The following is a 27,488-nucleotide window of genomic DNA, read 5'->3' as shown; positions in this document are numbered from 1 at the left end:
ACAGGGAATCTTGAATAAGGTGTTTATGATCTCTTCAGTTGAAGGTAACCGCAATGAAAGCAGAAGAGCGAGAGTGCTGCTTCATCCTCGATGGGATTTCAATCCAGGCAGGGGTTTGAATATATTGGCACCAGCTGTTTGCTCGGAGATAGCACATTATCAGGTCATAGTGGAGAAGCTACTCATCATCATGCCCTAGTAATCATTTGGTAGAGAAGAGCAATCTGTCCATGTTCTCAGATGGTGATTATCTTCATTCTATCGCATATTGAATTTGGATGTTTAATCTATGGGAAATGTGCTTGATTCACATATTCTTCTCTACAGGTGTAAATATGTATTTGACTGAGATATGACAAAATGAGAGGATAATTTGCAATTTAAACTGTCACCCTGATTATGTGATTGGTGTCAACAATTTGTCAAAGACTGAAAGGTACTTTCAGACACTTTTAGTCACGCTTCCCATCCGCGCAAGTTAAGCTAAAGGCAAGCATGGATAGCACATCATCGCTCCGGTAGTTGCATCTTTTGTTTTCTTCTTCCTCTTAGATGTGAAAATTGATTTGGCAGCCGATCGCCATCCCTAATGGTACGTAAACTCCGAACGACCGAAGTTTGTGCATGCAATTGCGTAATGCCAGACTCGGTGCTATATCCATAAACGTGTTGGACAATGCTGCCACTGAGACACATGTGTGTGTGTGCGTGTGTGTGTATGCATCATACACAAACATTGTCACCACGAGCTGTGGTGATTGGAGGAGAAGGGCCAGAAGACGCGCGTGTGTGTACGCATCATACACAAATATTGTCACCGCGAGCTGCGGTGATTGGAGGAGAGAGGCCAGAAGACGCGTGGCTCTTTTGGCCTCTCTTCATGCGCATGCGCACTGAGAGTGGGCGTCCACTCGGAATCTCTCTTGGCTCGCTCGGACAGCCATTTTGGGTTAGGAGATTAGCACAGAGAGCTCTCTTGTAGCCTAGCGTTTTGTTCGCTGACCCATTGAGCCTGCGCTATTCTCATTCGGGGTCACTACATTTGATACAGAATGGGGGAGGCAGCGTGTTGCGTTCGTCTCCGTGCCGCACAAACCACTCGCCACGATTGAGTGCCTTTAATATGCATATGACAAAATGCAGGTCCCATCTACGACATGATTACATGTGTTGTCACATCTAGAACATTCAATAACGAGTGTCAATATAGCTATTTTCTATCATTATCATTATCGCTAGAATACACCAGCACTTTCCCATCGCATTTCCTACTTCTCTGTTCATTAGTATGACAATGCAATGAATGTAAACATAACTGTACCAGTATAAATTTGGAGAGGGGAGAGTTTTAAATTATACATTCATCTTCTTTTTTTTCCCCACACATGTTCGGATACGACAAGAGTCCGGATATAACAAGAGAAATCAATCCGAACCGAGGATCTCATCATAACGGGATTCCCCTGTACTTGAACGTTTTCCTTAGCTACTTAGCCAGCCACACAAATGAGAGATTCATACCTTCAATTATAGTGGGGGAAGTCTATGTTGAGATAATGCTGTCATTACACAATCTCATTATAATTTACACATCTCGAAGAAAGATCCTTTGTTTCAAGCATGTACCTGAGTATTTTCCTTTGCTATTCATCCTCATCAAAGAGTCAGAATATTGACTGAACTTGGCATTACAAATGCTATAAGGTAGTTATTATAACCCGCACATTTCAGCAACAGAGGCATAAAAAGAATTCATTCAGAAGGTTGTCAAGAAGACATGGTGTTGCAGGAATCATTGTATTGATATCAGCAAACAAAATCAACAACAAAAGAAATTTGTCCAATAATGTAGATAAAGCATTTTCTGATATTTTTTTCTTCCTTTGGTAATTCGTTATTGAAAATTAGTGCACACTTTACTTTAAACTTTAGACTTTATTCTTCTTTCTCCTCTGGTGTTCATTCCTTTGCCACCTAGGTTCCTCTTAGCATATGAAATGTGCAAAAAAGTGAAAAAAAGGGTCAGAACATTGACAGAACTTGGCATTACTGATAGTACATATCCTGCACATTTCAGCAACAGAGGCATAAAAAGAATTTATTTAAAAGGTTGTCAAGAAGACATGGTATTGCAGGAATCAATGTATAGATATCAGCAAAGAAAAAAAAGAAAAAAGAAAAGAAATGTGTCCAATAAAGTGGCTATAGCATTTTCTGATTTTTTTTTTCTTTGGTAATTCATGATTGGAATAAGTGCACACTTTACCTTAAACCGCGGACTTTATTCTTCTTTTTCTTCTGGTGTTCATCCCTATGCCACCTAGGTTACTCTTAGCATATGAAATGTGCAAACAAAGTATATAATATGTACCACAGAGGACAGGTCTTGTCTTGTAATATGAGGCACATTAGGAGAGTGTAGTTGCTAAGGAAACATTGTCATGGCAACACAAAATGAAGATGACGACACGCTTGGAGAATTTTTTTCGTATAAAATGAATGTGATCAACTATAGATATCCATTAAAGAGGATACCTTCAGGCTACCAGCCAGCTCACTGGAAGAAGTTGGTTGCCAGGCAAAGAAAACCACGGCAACAGAGGCTTTGTAGAAGAGGAAGCCATTCGTCGAAAAGCGCCCCCTTATCTTACTGCTCTCCAACCAGGTAAAAGGTGCCACGCTGTCTGTCTTCAATGTGATGTTGAATTGATTTGAACCCATGGCAGTCACTGCTGTGATCTGCAGACACAAAATTTTCAGAGGTATCTTATGTCAAGTGATACATCAAGTTTTAGATATTACACATTTTCATTGAATGAAGTATATAATAATCTGATCACATGTTATCATGATCTTTGCAACTTAATGGAGAGGTGGTAAATCAAACTATTTGTGACAAATAGTTGGTCTGAAGTAGAAAGAAGTGTGTGCATATGACACTTTATAAAAAGAAACACATATATAGCACACAATTTATCCTGGAATTTATTTGGAATTGTAGAACTTAGCAATTATAGTTTAAACTAACCGATGCACCAAAATGTTTATTTGGCTTGCAGTAGTAAGCCCAGGGGCCTGTTGCATAAAACTTTTACCCGAGAAAAAAAACTGGTTAAAGTAAAAACTCAGGTAAGTATGACTCTGCCATTGACTTTCACACAGGAAAAACTGAAAAGTAACCCGCATTTTCTCATTCTGGTAAAAAGCTTTATGCAATAGGTCCCAGATGAGAGTTCTACTACTGAATCTTTGAGACTATTCAGTGATGTGGCTGATAATCTGATCTCTTGGCAGAATTTCTTACAATGCAGAATCAACTATGGCAGGTATGGTTACATGTTTGTTTCTTGAATTTGTATCAGGGCAATTACCCCTCAAGAGCTAGAGTGGTTAGTGGTAAGGTTAGAGCAAAGATTAGGGTTGGGGTTAGGTTTAAGGTTAGGAGTTTGGGTTAGGGTTAGGATTAGGTTCAGGATTAGGATTAGGATAACAGCAAGGGGAAGGGTTTGGGGTAACTGCCCAGGGGGTAATTGCCCTAGAGCCCTTGAATTTATTACAGTCACATAAAAACGGGGCTCGACACTAACTTTTTTCCCTCTGGTGGCCCATTTGGACCACTAAATTCTTTAGATTTGTAATTTTGGTGGCCCAAAAAAGAAGTGTATTAGCCTAAAAGTAAAAGGAAACATAACAATCCATTTTGAATCTTAGCTACACAGTCAGGCCACCAAAAGATAACCTTTTTGGAAATTTGGTGGGCCAACATCAATTTGAACTGGCCCTGGGCCACCGGGCCACCACCAATGTTGAACACTGTATTAAATAAGATATGACATTTTTGCTCACCACAATATTAGCCTTCTTGAGCCCTACGTCTGAGAAGGAGGCAGGAAAGACAAAGTTGACAGGGGCGGCTACTTCGGGGTCACTGATTTCTAATGTGATGAAGCACGCCGTCTCTGGCGGCACCTGGGAATCCTCGCCACATCTTCCCAGGCCAAGGAGTGAGGCGAGAGATGTCAGGAGGATCAGCTTGGAGGAGCCAGCAGGCTGATCAAGTAAAGGGGGAAAGTAATGACATTCACTGAACATATTCTATATATTCTTCTCTATTACAATTCTTACAGAAAATTGCATTGAATCAAACTGACCGCATATAATGCATTCCTGTTTCCCCAAATTGAAAATTCATATTATTGTTATACATGTTTGACTTTTACAAACACATAAACAGAGCACAAAGTGATAGAGTCGTAACTTGCAGCACAGCAGTGTAGTCATGGGCGTAAAAAATACATTACTGCGAAATTCCCGGCGGTAGAAGTTTCCCTTTCCAGGTCAAATTTTCATTAAATATGGTAGAATAGCAACTTCTAGTAGTAACAGCCAATCAGGAAGCAGGGTTCTTGTCACTACCACAACAAGACACTTGCTGTTCCAGCAAGAGCTGCTTTCATAACAACTTTTAATGAAATGGGACTGAGGCTGTTTTGACACTATCTGATGTGTGAGGGCAAGATTATATTTGCTTCTAATGCAACATACTCACTTGAGAAAAAGCACCAACTGAAGAGAAAACAGGAGTGAAAGAAGACCACGATCTCACAGAGAGCAAGTAGGTTGCATTGCTGAAGGTATGTGTGTCAGAGGTTCCATAGATTAGGAGGTCGCCGTCTTGGACCACACCCGACAACATGGCAGGTGCAAAGAAGTCTTTTGCATAGTAGTGAAGCATCTTCCATTTATCACCATACTCTGTAAGATATACCACGAATAACATATAAGTAAAGAAAACGATATATGTACTCATATCATATTGTATTTAGTGAAAATTATGTGAATATTACATCTGCTGTACAACAAAATACAAATATGCACAAACACTCAATCAAATGTGTCACAGTCTAGTATAATAAGACACAGTTATTTGCCACAGCACAAAAGTTCTTGAAATCCAACATATTGAAAAAAAGGGCACAATTACATACTTGCATTTTCTGAAAACATCAATGATGGTGTGATACATGTAAATTAACCTTGCAATCTGTCACATCATTCACACCATACATTTTTCTCTCTCTTTTTTTTTTTTTTTTTTTTTTTTTTGGGGGGGGGGGGGGAGAGGGAGATAAAAGTTGATTTTATGAGGCACCAATGAACATGGAAAATGGCTGTGACAATATGCTATGAATGAGTCCAGGCCTAATGATAAGTTAAGTCGGGCCTTTATTGACAGCAATATAAATGACTGGCTGCATTACAGCTCTCGCCCAAATGTTATGATTAGGATCCATAGCATCATTTTTACAAGTAATAAAACTAAAACAAGTAATTACATTAAAAAAAAGCAAGATTCTGCTTACCTATGGAGGACCATGTAGGAGCTTGCCATATGTCGTTAAGTTGCCAGTAGAGCGCCCCCATACAGTGGCCCTGTCCGTCCATTAACAGGCTACGCAGCCGACGGTAGTGCTCCGTTTCAAACTTGATGCACAGTGCCTGGGATATCTGATCAAGAAAACAAGTAAACTCACACTGATATCAAGACTCTACTGCATAATAAAGGATCCCATCGCACAACAAAGTTTCAATCACTGTAAGAAGACTTGATTGCAGTTACTACATTCTGTGGAAGCCATGCAGTTATGGGCATTGAAATTATTCCCACAGTAACTGCATTTTTACAAGAACAAAATGCCTCTGACCATGTTTCCATTTGAAATCCAGCTCCACCAATGCAGAGCTGTATTTCACAAAACTAAATATGAAGCGCTCAATTCCTCAATCACTCACAAATCACATCATCCTTTTGATATATTTCAAAGTGCACATAGTGAGAGACACTGTTTCTGTTACTTAGCTGCAACTGCCAATTTTACCTTGTTAACCGGTACCTCATTACAAACGGTACTAAAGAAGACACCAGTTTAATACAGGGATGGAAAATCAGAAAGGCCGAATTAACCTACAAAAGCGGTCCCTTGTTGTAAGAGGGCTTGTACACCGTAATACGGGTTCCCCGTACCTAAAAGACTGACTGTAGAACATAGAAACTGGCCAACTATATAAAAACTGATTATATATTCTACCAGAAAACCACTCTCATGAAATGTTCTCATGTAGAGACAGAGGTAAAGGCTGACCAAAAACCTTGGAGATATTACAAAACACACACACACACACACACACACAAAGAAATCTGCCTACAATTTGCAAGAAACACCACGACAGTTCAAGATATTACATGCCAGTGTCATGATAATAATGATAATAATAATTGCATTTATAAGGTGCTTTATAATGATGTTTCTAAGTGCACAAAAAGACTAAAAAACGAAGAAACATTAGGACAATACAAACCAAAATTACAACAGTCATAACAACAGTCAATAGTTTTAAGTTTATGACATAACATGGTAGCTGCACATGACGTTTATTGCAATTCACGGAGTGGCAGGGTGGCAATTCAGCCACGATGCAACCATGATGCAACTGTGATAACGGGTGATTTGTGACAGTCTCTGGCATACCTGTGTTAAGTAGAGGAGATCCTTGTAGTACTTCAGCGGGTCCTTGGAGGACGGCAGGTTAAAGTGTCTCTGAATAGCAGCAAGCATCTGACTTTGACCTGGGAATTGGGGAAGAATTAGAGAGTGATAGCACACTACTTCTAGTGCTTTCAGATACTGTAAATGCAAAAATGTTTGCAGTACATTAACTTTAGTGTATTTTTGGCTACTTCTGTCTAGCGCAAATTCTGAAACTCGCAAAAATATCTCCACAATTTTCTCTGCACATTTTCAATGGGTTGATAACTGCGCAGTGCAAATTCAAGAACCTGCAAATATGTTTTAGAGTCGCTTAGCCCGAAAAATGATATGATATGATATGGGCTTGTCAAATACCAAGTCAGGGATTGGATAAACATGATCAGGTGAGAGAACATTTTGCTTATGAGTAGAATTTTTTTTTAAAACTTTTAGTATGCTTTGTCATGCTTGCTCGAAGACAAATCAACTTTGGACTCTGCAGAGTCACTAAGTAAGTGATGACTTGACAGTATGTGTTCTCACAGTACTTTGAATATCGGGGGCTTGTTTCATAAAGATTGAGAGTAAGTTGCAAACAATCGCAAAATACGTTTTATAAACAACTTTGCGATTGATCGCAAATAACACTCAATCTACTGAAAGTTACGCTTGATTTTTCTTGAAATCAAGCGTAAATGTCTATTTGAAACAGGACTTACGCTTAATCCTAATATTGAACTTACGATCAATTCACCAAGTTATAAATTGAGCGTAAGATCAACCGCAACTCTATGAAACAGGCCCCTGATATCATAATCTCTCCATAAAAGCATTGCAATGGGCATATCTATGCACAGGTTGCATCTTCTTCTGTAATCCGAATTGTCTGCCTTCTGTTGATTTATATAAACCCACACCTAATAACTTCTGTAATTCACCTTGGCTTCGACAGAATAAAAACTGCACATTGTAGGCTTAATATACAGTGGAACTCAGTATAACTTGTTCTTGAGGACTAAGACAATTTGTTCTTTGTATCAAATATTTTGTTGTATCAGTAGTGAAGAAACAATACAAAACAAAGAAATAAATTACGAAGAAAATTAGTTTGTTATAGCAGGTATTCTGTTATGGGGGCATTTCATGAAGCATTTTGTCCGACAAAGTTGTCGGACGAATATGCTCTGAGCCAATCAGATGCAAGGATTTCAGTAGCTTGTAACAGTTTCTCAGAAAAATATCTGACAAAACGCTTCATGAAATGCCCCCCCCCCCCCGATCTCTTCATATCGAGTTTCCACTGTATCACCTAATACCTTCTCACTGAAATTAAAGCAATTTTATCTGACATACATGATTGACAAAATAACTCTCCTTGACACATCAATGGTGACACAAAAGGCAAACAGACAAGATGTCAGTGGAGAGATGCCTCCATAATCCAGCTGTATAAATAATTACCTAATGCATGGTGCTGCCTGTGCGCACTGAAAGCGCTGTCGTAAGACCAGTCCGTTGCTATGGAGACATGGCTGAGGGTCTCAAAGGAGGGCCAGGACTGCACACCGTACTCCGAGGCAAACCTGGGCTTGGGATAGCTAGAGACATTCCAGCAGTCTGCGTTGTAGTTGTAGTAATGAACTGCAAGGGGAAACATACCATCAAAGTGACAGCCTCAGTCTAGTTTCATTTTCATAAAGACTGCCTTTTTCTATCTTCCTTGTGCATTCCTTATAGGCAAGTTCTATTGTCTAATAAACAGAATTGTCAAAACTAGCTGCATATCAAGTGAGGTACACATTTCTCACAAAGACACAAGAAAAGGGCTGATAAAAATCACTACTAAATTGTTTAGTGTTATTTCACAAACCAGTCAAATTTAATTCTGTAGCCACATTCTAACTGAAACCATGCTTGCACCATCAGTGTACAGCATCTTTCTGTGCCATTGTAACTCTATGGAAAATCATGATTAATTGATTTATTATTATAGGCAAAATTTAAACGGTACCATCTCCATAGTATGTAGACTGGGGGTTCTTCGCAATCCAGCCTTGTTCCTGGGTCTGTATCCCATTGGAGGGACTGGAACTCATGAAAGGCAGACCAGTTGCCTTGGAGACGACGATCTCCCGGATCGCACCGATGTAGAGGGTGACATAGTCACTGGCGTAAAGTGTGAAGTTCTTATTTGTGCCATACCTGGAAAGTACAATGGAAGAGCAAGTGAAATAACAGCAATGCCTCTTTTGAGTCAGAGCTAGAATATTCAAGCCACAAAACATGATATTGTGGTGGTGGCTTAATCTTAAAAATTATTGAAATTTGCTTATCAAGATGGATTATGATTCTGGAATCTAGGGCAATTACTCCCTGTGGAGTTACCCCAGACCCTTCCCCTGATCCTAACCCTAATCCTGAACCTAATCCAATCCCTAATTCAAACTCTATACCCTAAACCTAACCATAACCCTAATCTTTACTCTAACCTTATCATTAACCAGTATTTAGCCACAGCTTAATTTCCCTCGGAGGGTAATTGCCCTGATACGACAGAAATGGAAAAAGTGGCACAAAAGTACACAAGTTTTCTCAAAGATGAGCTGTCACTATATCATCATACACACACCAGTTTTGACATTGTTTGTTCTAACATCTTCTATGATCACAAAAGTCGGTTTGGCATAAATCGTGTTACACACAGACTTTCATTGTTTTGAACAATTCAGTGATAATATTGCCTCAGCAAATTTTGTCCATAATTTCATGTTTACCTACAATGTAATGTCAGAGACACTGCTAGTGTGTAGGACTATGCAGCTAAGATCTTTTCAAGCAGGAAACAATTGTTCAGCGATGCTTTACATACTTCTGTTGTGGTAATCCTTGAAACAAGAGCAGAACATTTGACCGAAGAGGGTCTTTCTGACTGGAATAGGACTGATGTGAATAATACAATGAACCACAAACTTACATCCCATTCGGTCATCACAAAATTAACTCATTGGCAAAAAGAAAAACACTTTTACTGTGTCAATGTTTGATCCTTATATCCAAGAACACTATATGAGTATCTTCTGACAGGGTCAAAAAGAAATTTAAGATACAATTTCTCACTGTTATACCGAACGCTTGCCAGATATAGAAGAATATAATTTTATAGGACCTAATAAGACACATGTGCTCCCTATCCCTCTAGCATTCCATATCTAAGAATGTGACAGTAAAATATGAAGACTCTCCTACTACCCGTTAGTCTTGAGTTATGTAAAATATCTTGTAATGCTAGACAGGCTCTGATGTAAAAGTCACCAGAACTGGGTAGTGCTGGATTGTCTGATCAGATACTGTATACTCCAAATATTTTGTGAGGTTTTTATTTTCGCAAATTTCACGAGTCACGTGCTATTCGCGATCCATTCTGTAAAGGACTCCACGATAGCAAATTTAACCACTTGCAAAATCGTTGGGAGTTCACAATTCACAAAAATTTAGACTCGCGAAATATATGGTTGTATACAATATGTGGTTTAAAAGCTGGATCTTACCAGTTTTGTCGTAGAGCGCCCTCGTTCTCATTGTTCGCACTCCAGGCTATGACGGAGGGGTGATTGTTGAGTCGTCGAACCTGTATTACATGCAAAGGTAATCAAAGGTTTGATATTCTGATGTCAGGGACAACACTTTGCCTATAGTATCCAAAACAGAGTGATCCAAATAAAAGGTGGGACCCACCTTTTATTTGGATCGCTTTGTTCAACTTTGTTTTTGGATGTCTCTGCCATTTGAAAACCAATTTTCATCTAATAAATATTGAAGTCCTCTTAGAATGGTAGGCTCTGTACTATTTCAGAAGTAGTTTCCTGGTATCTCGCAAAAGTTAAAAGCCAAATCCTTCTCTTCACCAATACTATACCACCCCTGCAATCTTTTCTGTGCAAAGGATTTTGACCATGTGCACAATGCTACACTTACAGGGATTTCTGTGCTTATTGGCGCTAAAAGTGCACAGGGATTTCTGTGAAAATTTGGCACTAAAAGCGCACAATGGGTGGAGGGGGGTGTGAATCTCTCTTAATTGTATGAAAGAATCTTGGCAAACTTCTGCTAAAAGGCAATCTGAATTTCTTGATAACACAGGGATGGGAAAATTCTGTATACCTATATACCCTTTAAACAATGCCCACTGGACAAAAAGAAAAACTACACCAGCATTTAATTTTCATATATACCTAAATGGATGCACTATCTTTGCAAAATTTATGAAAACATTGAAAAGGAAACAGAAACAAATATTTGCAAGGGGTAATGGAACTTTCAAACTTGGCTGTATCATGTGGTTGCCATTTCATATCATTCCTTTTATGTGGCATGATACCTACTATTTTTTTTCTAAATCGGAAGAGTAATAAAATAATCCTGTTTGTAACCTTAGTCCTGTACATTAGTGGCCTGGAACTGACCTCAAGATAAATATTACACAGAATAAACTAAACATTCACAAGCATTTTCATACTGAACAACCAGAAGCAATCGCAGCATGAAACTGTCAAGAATTGAAGCCCATAACCTTTTGACGGCAAGAAACTTTTACCAACTGCATTTGGCATTCAATGCATTGTGTAGACAAAACCTTTCTCTTTTGCAAATCTTGACTCCTCACAAAATTTGCAAAAGTTTCATCATATCCCAGGGACAGTTGGCCTTAAGCTGTACATTATGTACATTGAATAGTATCATGCTGGCAACGACGATTAAAAAATTGTTGCAAATGTCAACCCGTTGAGGACGAGTCCTGAGTATACTCGGGCAGGTGTCTATGGGAAATGTGTGTTGTAGCAAAATCAGTTTGTCCTCAATGAGTTAACTGGGGTGCCCATGACAGTTCTGCTACCTATTAACAGAATGACCTCTTTACCTGATAGGTCACTTCATCACGGACAGACTGGAGGAAGTCTTCGTCCGTAGGGTACATGGCGCAGGCAAACATGAAATCTTGCCAGAGGACGATCCCCATCTCGTCGCAGAGTTCGTAGAAGCGGTCCTGCTCGTAGATGCCTCCTCCCCAGACCCTCAGGGCATGCATGTTGGCATCCACTGCCGACTGCAAGAGGCGGGACAACCTCTCCGGGGTGATGCGCTCCTGGAAGGCGTCGGCGGGTATCCAGTTGGAGCCCTTGATGAAAATCGCCTTGTTGTTGATCCTGAAGTAGAAGGAGAGCCCTAAAGTGGGAGGATTGGTACAGAATAAATGAAAAATTTGATCTCAGGAATACTTTATTGATCTTAGGTTACAGAGATGAACTGTATGAGCAGTTCGCAAAACAAATGAAAGTTTCACCAGATACAGCTGGGATGTGTCGAAGGGTTTGTTGGTCCTGATAAGGAATGAAAGAATAACACAAGAATGAAGGTGCTTTCCTCCAGACAGTATCGTGGCAGAGCATAACGCAACATGTTATTCACATTAAAATATGGTGCACTCCAATTATAATGAACACAGAAATTTAAAAATTCTCTTTACAATGATGGAAAATTCAGCTTCAAAAATTATCTAAATATCTTTATGTACTTTGCTGTTCAGCTATAACAAAATAACTATAAAATGAAAGAAAACTGCCGGTCCTGAGGACTGTTTACAATGGAAGCCGCCAGTATACATATATGACTGACTTAGATATAAAAAAATGTTTGCTTACGTCCCTGCATGTCATTGTCCGTCATGTGTCCGCGACACAAAAACTCACCTGTACTATTTGCTATCTTCTCCTGTACGAGTTGAACTGTCCTGAAGCCGACACGCAGATCCCTCTGGCTCACTTCGGATGACTTGGTGGTCTTGAGGCTGACTGTTAGGGGGTATAGTGGCTGGGATCCGTAGCCATGAGGCCACCATGTCTCCGCCTGAAGTGTTTTGATGATCGGAAGTTCACATAAAATTTTTGACAATATAAACTCATTTCCAAAGATAGGAAATAGCATTTATGATGAATGGTTTTATAGATGCACCATTCAAGATAATTTGTCATGTGGACATATCCATTTTTGTTTGTTTGTTTGTTTGTTTGTTTGGTGGTTTTTTTTTTTTTGGGGGGGGGGGTAAATTAAAAAGTACAATAATGTTACATCACAGTATACATGATAACAAAACTGTACACAACTGAGTTACAATACATGCGACAATAATCAAAGTTATAAATACTGCAAAAGAAAATTCAAAGCAATAGTCACAGGAAAGCTGATGAGGTGGGCTAGAGTAATGAAACAATGCATAGTTCAACTTGTTACAAAAGTTTTATAAAGCTCAGTCCCATCCAGATGCTACATGGGTGTTGTGCCCCAATTTCCCTGATTGTGTTTCAATGTGTTGACCACTAGGGACTTCTGAGAATGCAATTTGGAGATAACACTAGATTTCAATATCTCACCTGCGGGGCCTGGACTTGAAGACTAATCTGAGTGACATCCTCATTGATGGACACTGGGTAGGTTTTGTTCACCAACAGGCTGGGTATTTGGACATAGAGGGCGCCAGCTACTGTCTGTCCCTCGCCAATGTTTCCGAGGTCAAAGTGCGTTGTGATGTTCAGCCACCAGGACATGGGTTTTCCACCTGACGTCATCAAGAACAAGAAGCAAAATGAGACGCAAAGCTGGTGATATGTCATGTGCAGTAACAGTTTATTTGATTAACGCAAATAGACGGAAATTGACCAGAAATGACTATAATTTATCACGCAGGAAAAATGAGCAAAGAAAGTGGGATTCCATCGGGATTTGAACCCAAGACCTGCGCATGCAAGCGTGGTGCTCTACTGACTGAGCTATAGAAAGCCCTAGTACAGTGTTCGTCCCAGAAACCCTTAATTCTCAATGCTCGGTTTAGGGTTTCTGGGACGAACACTGAACTAGGGCTTTCTATAGCTCAGTCGGTAGAGCACCGAGCTAGCATCCAGAGGTCTCGCGTTCAAATCCTGATGGAATCCCAATTTCTTTTCTCATTTTTTCCAGTTTCTTTAACTCACAATAAAACTCGTTGTCAGACATATTACTTTTGCTGTTGTTTTTTAGTATTTTCTATTGTTCTTTGAGGAAATGCTCCTGAATATTTACATCAACTTCTATTCAGTCTTCATATATTTCACGGAGTGTTGTCCTGCATGGATGACAGATCAGATGTGGAAAGTACAATTTGTACCAGACTATAAGATAGAAAGAGAGAGTGAGAGAAGTGCTCATTCACAATAGAGTACCAAAAAAAATGAGATTGGGATATCTAATCACATCAGTATTTACTAAAATACCAAATTCTGAATCAGAAAATTCTTGCTTTTGTATGATTGCGAAATGAAAGCAAACCTTTGAATTGAAATTACACTTTCTCTCTTACCACTAACTAAATATTTTCCTTCAAAGATTAGACGAGATTTAAAACATAACTTCCAACTATTAGCAAAATCAATAGAAAAACTTCAAAACGATTTTGATCAAAATCCTGATGATCATGATCTAGAAAAGTTGTTATTGAACAAGAAAGCAGAATTAACTAAAATTCAAGAAGAATTTGTTAGGGGATCAATGATTAGAACCCGGGCTTCTTGGGTCAGTGATGGTGAAAAAAATACAAAATATTTTTTTAATTTGGAGAAGAGAAATTACAACAAAAAACATATTCAAAAACTTCAAAAGAATGACGAGATCGTCTGTGACCCATCTGAAATTTTGACTATGGAAAAGGATTTTTATGAAAATTTATATACATCATGTAAAGTTGAAGAAAGGGACATTAAAGAAGTTTTTGATAATATTTCAATGCCTATGTTAAAAGAAGAACAGGCAAACCTCTGTGAAGGCATGGTATTTGAAAATGAGTGTTTCGAGGCTGTTAAATCAATTCCAAGTGAAAAAACTCCGGGTTGTGATGGCCTTCCTATAGATTTCTACAAGGTATTTTGGCAAGACATAAAAGATATACTATGTCAAGTTTTTAACACATGTTTTATAGATGGAGAGCTGTCTACACTGATGAAGCGGGGTGTCATCACTTTACTGCCAAAAAAGGGTAAAGATAAGCTCCATTTGAAAAACTGGAGACCTATCACACTTCTGAACAATGACTATAAAATTCTAGCAAAAGTTCTTGCAAATAGACTTAAGAAAGTCCTGCCTTTTTTAATAGATTTTGATCAGACGGGCTTTTTAAAAAATCGTTATATTGGAGAAAATATTCGACTATTGAAAGATGTGATTCAGTATTGTCAAATGAAACCATTCAAAGGTTTAGCTGTGTCAATAGACTTTGAAAAAGCATTTGACAATATTGAGTGGAATTTTTTAATAGCTTGCTTAAAAACCTTTGGTTTTAAAGACGACTTCATTACATGGATTAGAGTGATGTACTCGGACATATCCAGTTGTGTAATTAACAATGGATATTCTTCAAGCAATTTTAATTTGCAAAAAGGTGTCAGACAAGGTTGCCCTTTATCACCCTATTTGTTTTTAGTTGGAGTTGAAATCCTAGGTATCATGTTAAGGCAAAGTAAGAACATTACTGGCATTAAAATTGATGGAGTCGAACTCAGAGTTAGTCAATACGCTGATGATACGATTGTATATTTATCTGCTAATGAAGTGAACTTAAGAAACACATTTCATTTACTGTCTGCTTTTCAAAAAATATCTGGGATGAAAGTTAATATTGAAAAAAGCAACATCGCTTGTCTTGGTCCGTGGAGTGGCACTTTGTGTTCAGATATCCAGATGAACTGGGTAACAGAGTATTTATTTTACTTGGGAATATATATACCTTTAAGAGGAAGTGTAGACTGTTTTAACCAGAATTTCCAAATAAAGTTGAAAGAAACGGAAAGCACACTGAACATTTGGAGACACCGTAACTTGACACTGTTAGGAAAAATTACTATAATTAAGTCACTGGTGATGCCTAAGTTTGTGTATTTATTCAGTAACATACAAGATCCTCCAAAACGTTTTTTTGATGAGTTACAGAGACTCCTGTTCAACTTTGTTTGGAACCAAAAAACTGACCGTATAAAACGTATTATTATGTATGATGATTACAAAAATGGAGGCTTGAAAATGCCACATGCAGAAAGTTTTTGTCAGGCATTAAAAGTATCTTGGGTAAAGAGATTTCTCGAGGAAGAAACTCAAACAGGAACCAAAAAATGGAAATTGTTCTCTAAATTCTTTCTGGAGAAATGTGGAGGAAAGAGTGTTTTCAGAGGAAACTTTAGTGCACACGATTGTAACCACTTATCTGTAAATCTCTTTTGGATTGATGTATTAAAGGCTTGGGCCCATTACAGATACTACAACCCTGCTAGATATAAAGATATACTTTGGCAATCGATTTGGAATAACTCATTTATTAAGGTAGCAGGCAAAACTGTATTTTACAAAAGGTGGTCCAATGCAAGTATATTTTACGTTAGAGATTTGATACGAGAAAATGGTTTTTTTAAGTCTTTTGAAGAATTGCAGGCTGAATTTAATCTTCCTATTTCAAACTATTTAGATTATTTTGCAATTTTATCAGCTATACCTGCTGAGTGGAAAAGAGTTTTGAAACAAGAACATGTAAATGTTGATGAGCAGCCTGAAGTTTTTGATGACAGGTTGGAAGCATTTGTATGCCATAAATCACCTGTTAAATTTTGTTACTCACAGTTGTTAAAAAAGATCTGTCCAACCGAGTATTCCCGTGTTTTGTTAAAATGGGAAACAGATTTGCAACAACCTCTTGAGAGTTTGATTATATGGAGAAAGCGTTTCAATATTTCATTCTTTGCCACATTAGATACAAAAATTAGAACCTTTCAATTTAAGTTTTTGCACCGTATAATTGCAACAAACAAATTTTTATTTAAAATTGGTATAAAATCATCCCCAAATTGTAATTTATGCAACACTGAAGAGCAAACATTGCTCCATCTGTTTTTTTACTGTGACTATGTACGAACCTTTTGGCAAAACGTTACGAAGTGGCTAGAAAGAACTGCAATACTTTCTTCACCTCTAACCTGTATTGATATCTGTTTTGGTATTGACACCCAGAAGACTCTGGTAAACACCATTATTTTATATGCAAAACATTTTATTTTCCGTAACAAATGTCAAGACAAGACCTTAAGTTTTGATCAGTTTAAGAATGAGATAATTTATCTAGAAAAGGTTGAAAGAGCTATAGCTTATAGAAAAGGAAAATTAACATTTCATAGAACCAAATGGTGTTTGTTACTTGCAGTCTAAGCAATTGGGCTCAGTTACATTCCTAAATTCTAATTACAGTCAATTACATTTTTAACTCAGATTTTCAAACCTCTGCACTTGTCATGATCAATATGATTATAGACTCTGTTTGGACTGGCTTGTTCGGCCTGTAGACAAGTGGGGATGGAAAGTTTTGCAGGGATGATTAAATCATCCCTGAAACATGACTGAGAATATGTTGGGGTTGTGGCTGAGCCCAACAAGCTGAGTGGACTCGGTTCTTTGTTTTTGGTACAAAATGAGGGAGTTTTTAGCCTCCCCCTTGCATTGTATTACAATTTGTTTTTTACCATTGCAAAAAAGAAAACATTATACGGTACTTATATGCAGCAATGTCAAAATTCTGTATCTGTTAATCTGTGAAGAAGCAAAATAAAGACGGAAAAAGAAAAAAAAAAAAACTAAATATTTTCCTAAACTCTAACTGGTAATACAACAACCAGGCTCCTTACCTCTGTATGGAACTGCCACTACATCTCTGATAACTGGCTTGTCAAATGCCTCCAAATAAATATCTTTCCTGGCCCAGTCAAAGAGACAAAAAGATAAAACAAAAGAAAGGAATCTAAAAGAGCATCATCATAAAAAGATACTGTAGCATCTCATCCTTATACTAGGTGCATTTACAGTCATGGTGAATTACTGAGGTATTTTGTGCAGTGTTTGTTGATGTAAGTGAAAATATACCCGGAAATACCATGAGATATATTGTAGGACGGTGACTCAAACTTCGCACGAAATACGCAGGCAAGATTTTAGTGTGAATAAAGTGTCACAAAATACCACTGAACAAAAGCCAACCTGAAATACTTTGTGTCTTTTCCCCAATGGCGATATGCCCAATGCTTACCAGAAATACCACAGTATTTCGTGAATTAGAACAGCACCAAGTAAATTACCACTCTATCTATTATTGTGGTATGTCAACCAAGAAGAATGGGGCCAACAAATTGCCATATGAAATTCAAGCGTGAATGCACCTACTTTTTCTTTCTCTTCCTCCTCATTTTTTTTTCTTACCATCTCACTCTGCATGTTTTGCTTCTCATCAGTTCTCCCGATTGTTGCATCAGCAAATTCTCTGGAATTCTTATAGGAAGCCTCCACTGGTGAGAATGATTATTTGCAAGGTGTTTCTCTGATGGAGTGATTCTTATCTTAAAAGAATCTGAGATAAAACTTGGGCAGCTGGTTCTCAAAAGTCTTGTTTGTTGAAGTGTTACCACCACTTTCGCAGTGTGTGCTGCCTTAATCCCCTAACCTGAGGTTCCTTCCCAATAAAGCCAATAAAGGCAGTCTTGCTGACCAATTCTCTAATTCCCCCAGCTGCTTATCTCAAACAATATCCACTGGTCGTGGGGTGGGTTGAACACTGCTCTCTTTGTACACTGATTTCTAAGCAAATCTTTAACACAAATTTAAAAGCATCAGTACAACAGGGAAGACAAAGAAAGAGAAGAAAAAATACAAACAAACAGATAGTGTACACAATCATAGTCTTTGACAAAATAAAACCCCATTAAGTGCACTGAACATGCATTTACCATCACAACCACATTACTTTCAAAACCAAGTCCTGCTGAACAAACCAGATTTTCCAAACGGAATATAAAAAATAAAAACAAGGAAAATCATGCTTTAAAGGGTGTGTACAGTTCTGGTCGAGGTGAAAATTCAGCTTTTAACGTTTTGAGAGATATTCAGAAACCACTCAATGAGATGTCAAAGAGCATGCAATTCTAAGGGGTATCAAAAGTTTACTTGATGAAAATCGGTTTTGAAATGGCAGAGATATCCAAAAACAAGGTCAAACAAAGAGATCCCAATAAAAGGTGTGGCCTGTCGCCTTTTATTATTATCACTTTTTTGGATATCTAAGCCATTTGAAAACTAATTTTCATCAAATAAACGTTGAATCCTTCTTGAAATTACATGCTCTTTCACATTTCATAAGAGGTTTCTCATTATCTCACTTAGGAATGTTCAAAAGATGAATCCCCATCCCAACCAGTACTGTACAGGCCCTTTAATTCAGCATATCTCAAAAAAGCATGAATTGGGAGACAGGCAATTCTCTAAGGTCTTAATATTTTCAAGAAATTTTGATCCTCACCAGATGCCGACAGGGGCAAAGGCCGGGCCCCAGTCCCAGGCAAAGGAGCACTGTTCCTTGCGGATGAAATTCCGATGGCAAATGCCCCGGAGAACACTTGGAGGGCAGTCTCGGGGAACATCATAGGGGTAGCGACTAAATCTGGAGGCTGCATAGGTGACAGCAGATTCAAAGGCCACCTGAATGGTGTTATGGCCAACCTGTGTTTGAATAATTACAGGTGAAATGAATTTTTCACTTAATACTTAATGCTACGATACTGGATTGATAATAACATTATGATTTTAAGACATTGTGATCCCGTCACAAAGACTTCTACATGTTAACATAAATTGCAATTACTGTAAAGAAAGATATTTTGGCAGTATGAAATTTTCCCAAAATGGAGCTGGCAGCTTGTTTTGGGGCATGACATTTTACTTGAATTACCACTGGCATTCAAAGCACAAAACTTTTGTAAGCAGTTTGATTTTGCATACCAAGGTATCTTGTCTTTGCAAAATTCATGAAATTAAAATGCATGTGAACATTTCTCATTTTACAGCACCTTCCTCTGGATGACCCCGATAACTGCTTCAAGAAAGACATAATGCATGCAACAGTCTTTGCAGGACCCTGGAAACTGTAAAAGGGATGGTAAAGTATTGGTGGGGACGAGGATTGGGCTTTTAACTTTTTGTGAGATACCAAGAAATTACCTATGAAGTAGTACAGAGCATCGCCATTCTAAGAGGAAATGTTTATTGGATGAAAACCAGTCTTGAAATAACTGAGACATTCGAAGACAGAGTAAAACAAAGCAGTCGTCATAAAAGGTTGGTCCCACCTGACTATTGGGATTGCTCTGTTTTAGATATATCAGCCATATCAAAACCAATTTTCATCAAATAAATGTTGAATTCCCCTTGGAATTACATGCTCTTTTACATTTCATGAGAGACTTTTACCTATCTCGCCAAAAAATGCTAAAAACCTGAAGATAGGTTTCAACCAAAATTCTATAATCCCTTTAAGCTGTTGCTGGCCCTGGTCCCATGATGGTTAGTAACAACATGTCTGGAAAATACTCATGTGACATGTCATGTGATATGGACTCTAAATCTGTGGACATATATAATGTTGTACAAAAGCAACATCATTCACAAGCACTTGGAATGTTGAATTTGTTCACTGCTGCTATAAATTGTTGTGCAAGTTTCCCACATTACACCCCCTCCATTCCACTATGATGACCATTATCTATCACCCTACCTCCAGCCAGTCATTGACCTGCTATCCACTGTCCCACCCCACCCCACCCCAACTAGCCAGTCACTGACCTCTATCATCCCTCAAGTATACCACTAGTATGCCAGAATGATCTCATTGTTGTCCCACTTTATCAGACATAAGATCCAGCCCCAACTTTCCATAATCAAACCACGATTTACGACCTGGTTGAGTCAACCCCAAACATCCTGTCTACATTCCCTGCCAATAATCCCCCATTCATTACTTCGAATTGATGTCTATTATAACCCCCTAGAAATAGTCCCCCTTTGTTTCTGTAACAACTTGCGGTTTACCTAATTGAAAACCTCTCTTCAGTATCAAGACTCCACCATCATTCACCCCTTAACTCTTTATGTGCCATGGTGCAAACCCACTGTGTGCCACATTATGTTGTGACCGCGATGTACTATACTTTGGGAAAACGTTTTGCTTTTCAATCTGTGTGACTTTTATAGATTTTAGTTACCCTGGACATGTTATGACAAAAGGTGTAGAATAAATGCCAAGATTTGCTTTGATGTAAATAATTGTATGACAAATCTATGATTGCTTGCCTTTCAAATGGCCAGTACCTACATTCGTGTAGGGGCATTAATTTTGCACACATAACAGTGACAAAAACTTAGATTTTACTCACAAATCAAGAAGGGAACACCCCCTGATAGTCAAACGCCACTTAAAATGCATGCAACATTTGACAGGAATAGAAACGCAAGAAACGCTTCCATCGTATTGCGGCACTTGGTGATTTATTGATTGATTTGGGCAGGTTTGTGCGTTTGAGCTGAATATGCAAAGTTGGCACGCCATCGACTGATCAGTTGGGGCGTGTGAACATAGCATATAAAGAGTTAAATGCATTAGATCTATTCAGCATTTTTTTGCACAAGTACAAAGCAAAAGACTTAGAATGTGACCCTCCGAGTATAAAGAGGACCTGCCAAAGAAGCCTCCCCCCACCCTAAAAGTGCTAAGTTCAAATTATCCATTACTGTATGTTGCTAATCATTCTTCTGCATAGCTTCTAATGATCCCGTTCAACCAAAACATAACAATATACAAGTTGTTTGACTTGGACCACAAACTTTATGAAATGTTAAGGTATCTTCTTCTTTTTCTTCTTTTTTTCTCTCTTTTTTGAAAAGAATTTTCATTTCAATTCCATGCGGCAGAACTATAAATTACTTTCAATCTGCCCAGACTTAAAATAATTCAAATATTCAAACTTGTTGCCTACAGTTTATTGCGGCTTATTACTGTCTGACTAATTACATGATTATGAGTGGGAAAAAAGAAAAATTTGACATTTTAGTCAGTCCAAAGAAAGTTTTCCTGTGATAGTATGATTATTATCATATTCATTCAAAAGTCAAAATACAATCGCATGGAGCTTTACCTTCAAAGCTTTCTTGACATCCCACACCTTACGCACAAACATGTTGGAAGACTGTCCAATAGGAATTCCATTCAGCATCACATTGGCAACTGTGTCCAATCCATTGCAGACCAGTTTCACATTGCTCTTATCAGCAAAATCATCTTTTACTGCAAAATGGCAACAGATAAGAAATTGGGCCCCAGTATCACAAATGGAATCACAAAACAGTACTCAATTCATGGTTGTAAAGCTACAGTGCACTGAAAATGACATCCCTTTATTGTAAGGTAACTAGAAAACAGACTTCACTCTAGGAGAAATTAAAGGAACTGTACAGTACTGGTAGAGGTGAGGATTCAGGTTTATAAAATTTTTTGGTGAGATAATAAGAAACCTCTTATGAAATATGAAAGAGCATATACTTTCAAGGATACAACATTTATTTGATGATACTTGGCCTTAAAATGGCTGAGATATATCAAAAAAGCAATCCTAATAACATTTACAGGCCCTAGCTTTTATTAGGATTTCTTTGTTTCACCTTGTTTTTAGATATCTCAGTCATTTCAAAACTGATTTTCATCAAATAAACTTTTGGTTCCCCTTAGAATTGTACGCTCTTAAACATTTTATAGAGTGGTTTCTAAATAGCTCACAAAATGTTACAAGCTGCATCCTCCACTAAACCAGTACTGTACAGTTTGTACAGTACATATCAATGATGATATGGCAGTGCTTTTTGAAATACAAAGAAATCTTTGTATGCCATCAAAAGAGATTTTCAGAGTGAGCTATATGTTGACACAGGCCTTTCTGGTACTTAGGGCCTACAAGTTTAAATATCAAACACAGCTGGAGAATATTAAGAATATGGGATGTCAAGACACAGCCTATCAAACTTGGTTTATGCGATTTCAAAACAAAACAATTAAAAATGGTTAAATGCATGTGCAAATATGAGATGGATATTCCTCAGTACTAACCAGTTTATATTGGCATATCAGACATCACGACAATGTTAAACAATTAGATAGAACCACGATCTGGCCAATCTGTTGTCAGTATTTAACACTGTAAATACAGAATCTGCTTTTAACACCATCTGTGTAAGGAGCAGTATATAACTATCTTAGAACAAAGACACTGTCAACCTCCATCAAACATCTAGTATTGCTATTAAAGAAAGGAAGTCCTCTTAAGAAGATAATAATTTGAATCACCACTAGTATCAGCTCTGAAAGCCAGGGCTGACACCACCACTCACCAATGAAGTCCAAAGAGTACGTCCAGTTGTCCATGGCAACCCAGCGGTAAAGGTCATCATTGAAGCGGTAGTAGGGGTCAGAGAGGATACTGGCATTGATGAGGGAAGTGTGTACACTGCCCGGAACGTGGCCAGAGACTCCAATGCCTTTGGAGTGGACATTACGTTAAAAATATTTTAATACAACAGTCTCTCTCTCTCCCAAATTGTATCTGTAAATCATCATAGGCAACTCTTGTCCAATGCTTGAGTGCAGGATGAGTGGCATCTTTCACCATTTATCTACATCTTTAAATTCTTCTTGTACAGTCATTTCCAACACTCAAATCTATGCTTTGATACAGCTATGTACCACATTTCCTTCAAATTCTTCACTTTTGTTATCAATACAACATTTCTCTAGGCTAAGATCTTTTCGCCCTTTTTAACTTCTTTGTCTGGTTGCTCTAAGATCAACCTTTTTAAAGAATTTACCACTGAAATAACCATACTGCAACAATACACAAATGTGTGGTCCATCATTTCATCAACTCTTCAAATCATCCTATAAATTAAAAAAGTTAGCAATTAGCATATTGAATAAAACTGAAAGAGATCCTGAATCAAACAATATTGGTAAATGTATAAATAAGACAATATGCTTAACCCTTTGAGGACGGTTTGATTTTGCTACAACACGCATTTCCCATAGACACTTGCCCAAGTATACTCGGGACTCGTCCTTAACAGGTTAATTTTTTGGAGGATTCACTACCAGGAATACACATGTATTACACTACAGTTCCATGACATTTAATTGTTCCTGTGACAATTGCTCCCATGAAAGATCTGCACACTAAGCCAAACATAAATTCAACCCACAAAAAACCCACTATATCCCTTATAACAACCCTAACCCTCATTCTAAGTCCTTGGAGAAAACAGGGAGGGGTACCTCCCTGGAGACTACCCCTCCCTGGAGAAAATAAGACCAGGGCAATTGTTACAGCAGTAAAGTCTGTGTCACCATGTATTACATACAACTTAAAAACAAGGAGACATTTTACATCAAGTCTCTCATGCACATAAGAATATTATAGCATGATTGATTTGACATAATGTTCATCAGGATGAAATACAAGATATGAATGCCCTTTTTACTCCTTAGTTTCTATGCTATGCAAGGAAATGTATTTATAGTTTTACATGGTCCTTTGGCATGAAAGTGGCATCAATGAAAAAAAAAAATCTGACAGAACATGAGGACAAATGGTCACTGTCAACTTTTAACCCGTTGAGGACGAGTCCCTAGTATACTTGGGCAGGTGTCTATGGAGAATGCACATTGTAGCAAAATCAGTTCATCCTTAATGGTTTGTTTTAATGCTGCACACTCATTGACTCATGGGAATCAAGAGGCATATAAAAACTTCTATGAGAAATCTATTCGCATATTAATAATTATTGAGTCTCCCAGCCAACTACTGGCTACAAATGGCATTCCATAGAAGAGCTGTGTCAAACACTGCATAGAAATCTGTGTATGCTTTCCTGCAAGAGTAATAATAATAATAATTATAATGATAATAATAACAATAAATAATAATAGTAATAAGAATAAGAATAACTGTAGTAGTAGTAATAATAATAATAGATTTAAAGCAATTGAAATGCTCCATCGATCTAGTGTCCTGTTTTGATGGGCAGGAGGGATGACAAAATTAGAACAAATCATCATTTTTATATTAAAAAGTGAAAATGAGAGAGAAGAATTAATATCAAGTACTGCAAATAAACAGTGAGAGAGTGTGTTTAAATTGATAAATTTCTTGTATTGACTTGTTTTTTATGCAACTGATTGACAAATTTGTCACATTTTGGGCTTATACCTTTGACAAATTTGTCACACTTTAAACTTATACCCCAACTAGAGTCCCCCAAACATGACACAACTTCTGAGATTCATGTCATGCCCTGTTTACCTCACACAATGAGGATTCCAAATGGTCATGGTACAAAAAGCACAAGTCTGGCGTAATCTGAGGTAATGATCATGCTACTTTGCTAGACGCCTAGCATGAGTCCAGCACATACAACCTCCAAGAGTTGTGCTTAGACTCATGCTAGGGGTCTCCATTAAGCTCTAAATGGTCTCAAGACGAACATGGAACACACTTAATGCGCACACATGTAAACCTTGCCACTGACCTGTTTGTGGCAAAGTGTACATGTGCATGTCTGCGCATTTAATAGAAATTGCCACCTCTGTCAAGGAGAAATGGCCGCCCACTGTTTTCCATTGAAACATATGCTGAAATTGTACTAAAGTAGAGGACCAGGGGACTCTTATGGGGGGTTCTCTCATCCCCATCTGAATTAAGCAAAGGGCAAGGTAGTTTAAAAAAAAAAAAAGTTAGTATGTACAGTTGTAGTATAAAAAAGGTTTTTGCCCGGCACGTCCTCCAGAGGTTTTACAAGACAGACCACAGACAGCCTAAGGCACAGGTACAGGTACAGGGGGATTCTCACACAGTCTACTACACAAAAAAGTGTGGTACACATACATAGAATACATTTTGACCGACAAGTATGTCTAAGGCGAAAAACTTCTCATTTCAATATTGACAATTGCTGGGTCAGTTGACAGTTGTTCGAACAACTGACCCAGCAAATGTCATTATCATAAATGAGAAGTTTTTCGCCTTAGACATACTTGTCGGTCAAAGAATACATTATGACAGAAACATGAGATTTTCCAATGCAATGATATGAATGGTAACTTACTGCCATTTCCATTGACAATTTTCCATGTTCCAGCGAGGTCAAAGGTTGAAATTCCAGTAGATTGCCTTACAGCAAAAGACACTAGTATCACCAGAACATAAACAACTTCCTTCCACATTGTTCCCTGCCACGGTTGAATTGAGTTGTACTGCATTTCATTTGTGAGTTCTGAAACAAATGAGAAGAGTCAAGGTACAATAACACACATGCAAACACACACACGATACAGAAAAGCCATGCCGATTGTATGAAACTGAGATTCAGAACTGCTTCGCTTCGGCCAGCCAGGCCTCGATCTACATTCACAGCGCAGCGGTCGTCAATGTACAATGTACATAGAATGCTCTGCCAACGGCGACGGTCCCGCGCCCGCTGCACAAACTGCCAACAAAAACAGTTAGAACCTAGTGATCGGGATTGCGATCTCTGCTTAAAGTTAAAAAAAAAAATCCGAGCAAGGATTATTCATGAATACATACTTTATGGGTGGATTTTATACGAGCTGAGGAAATTGAAAGTGGACTATAAACAGCGGCGAGAGTGTGGCAGGAGCTCGTTCGGTCGTAGACAGTGAACGCGATGGTGGCGTAGAGTGTTCATACCACTGTAGTTCATACACATGTGATCATGATGTTGTTATCGTTGCTAGTCTTGTACAAAGAGAATTACCATCACTCCTGATCTGTATTCCTTATTTCAGGCTCATGAAATATCTTTGAATTGTTTTGCTTACTTTATTCCACTTTCAAATTTAGTCCTAATCATAATTTTACGCACTCTTACATAAATCTATAGTTCAAATGTACTTCAGATATTTCATTAGATTTTCATAACGTCTTGCCTACAAGCCACGATGTATGTCACCTGATACATATTGCGCTCTTCATGCAGTTTGTTATCAAGGAGGTTCAAGAGATGAGTTCAAGAAGATGTCTATGGATGGACAAAAGAATTGCACAGGTGCATTTGTGCCATTGATGTTCGATGCTTGAAGCCGCCATCTTCCTGAGCAATCTAAAGATTCATTTTTAACGCTGACATAATATCGGGTAGGCCCTATTATCATGCTGCTCGATTATAATTATTTTATAGGCCTATCATTATCAAAATAATGGAATGAAATTTCACCTAAATATTATGTAGGCTCTAAAAAAAGAAGTTCATCCTCTCCAAAGATATGTGCAAAACTGTAAGTGTGAGCTTTATGTTGTGAATGTGTTTGAAATTTTACCCTCATGGAAAGCCAGTTTTATCACTTTTCCGATTATTTCCGACCAAAAGAAAAAAACTAATAATATGGTATTGGTATCATCTTCAAATATAGTTGTTTTTTAAAGATATATTAGTATCCAGACATGTCCAGTCGAGTAATTTTGATATTTATATCAGTATCAGCAATATCCTGCTGACCAATTTCTATTCTCGCACCCCCGTGTCTTTATCAGAGTCTACTGCCCATTGTTTATAAGTAGGGTAGAGCGAAAAGCTCTAACTTCGTTGTTGTCAGATGTTTCATCGTGGTAAAGCAACTCATACTCTGCATGACTGCACATTTAGATTTCTTCAAGGTCACCCACAGAGGGCGCTATTTACTATTATCATTATCTATTATTATTATTATTAATATAAAGAAATACATAGAAAATATGCTAAAACATGATTTTTCTGTATACAATTTCTTTATCCCCCATACTTAAATCATAGCTCAATCATTTTCATATTTGCCACAAATGATGTGCAAGTCGAAGGTTATTATCAACTTTTGTTATGGTCGAAATTTCTGAAGGTCACCAGTTGTTTGGGATAGTCATAGATATCACATTTCATATTTCCATAATATTGGAATTATAAGTTTTTCAAATTGATAATGAG

General features: G+C 37.9%; 1 protein-coding gene across 1 annotated transcript; it reads right to left on the bottom strand.

Annotated features, from left to right (window-relative positions):
- Positions 1 to 922: 922 nt before the first annotated feature.
- Positions 923 to 26,214, bottom strand: LOC139721510 (beta-mannosidase-like). Its single transcript, XM_071632828.1, has 17 exons — positions 26,096 to 26,214; positions 25,617 to 25,784; positions 22,854 to 23,000; positions 21,608 to 21,756; positions 18,940 to 19,139; positions 17,279 to 17,346; positions 12,959 to 13,143; positions 12,278 to 12,434; positions 11,449 to 11,753; positions 10,079 to 10,158; positions 8,542 to 8,732; positions 7,992 to 8,171; positions 6,531 to 6,628; positions 5,364 to 5,508; positions 4,550 to 4,755; positions 3,847 to 4,050; positions 923 to 2,739 (listed from the first exon to the last, which is right to left on the bottom strand). The coding sequence occupies exons 2-17, from the start codon at positions 25,768 to 25,770 to the stop codon at positions 2,506 to 2,508; spliced, it is 2,703 nt and encodes a 900-aa protein (XP_071488929.1). The 5' UTR covers positions 25,771 to 25,784; positions 26,096 to 26,214; the 3' UTR covers positions 923 to 2,505.
- Positions 26,215 to 27,488: the final 1,274 nt, after the last annotated feature.

The sequence above is a fragment of the Diadema antillarum genome, unplaced genomic scaffold, assembly GCF_040938485.1.
Source record: "Diadema antillarum isolate AM-2024a unplaced genomic scaffold, OU_Dant_1.0 scf00000013, whole genome shotgun sequence".
NCBI classification, from domain to species: domain Eukaryota; kingdom Metazoa; phylum Echinodermata; class Echinoidea; order Diadematoida; family Diadematidae; genus Diadema; species Diadema antillarum.
Note: the sequence above shows the minus strand (reverse complement) of the source record. Positions and strands in the feature narration are given on the sequence as shown.

What these genes read in the sequence shown, in the direction of transcription:
- LOC139721510 (XM_071632828.1), bottom strand. Translation starts at nt 25,770, where the DNA reads ATGCAGTACAACTCAATTCAACCGTGGCAGGGAACAATGTGGAAGGAA. An exon ending in AGTGGCAGTTCCATACAGAG is followed by an intron (nt 13,144 to 17,278) that starts GTAAGGAGCCTG and finishes TGATGACGTCAG; the next exon opens with GTGGAAAACCCATGTCCTGG. An exon ending in CAGTTGGTGCTTTTTCTCAA is followed by an intron (nt 4,051 to 4,549) that starts GTGAGTATGTTG and finishes TTACTTGATCAG; the next exon opens with CCTGCTGGCTCCTCCAAGCT.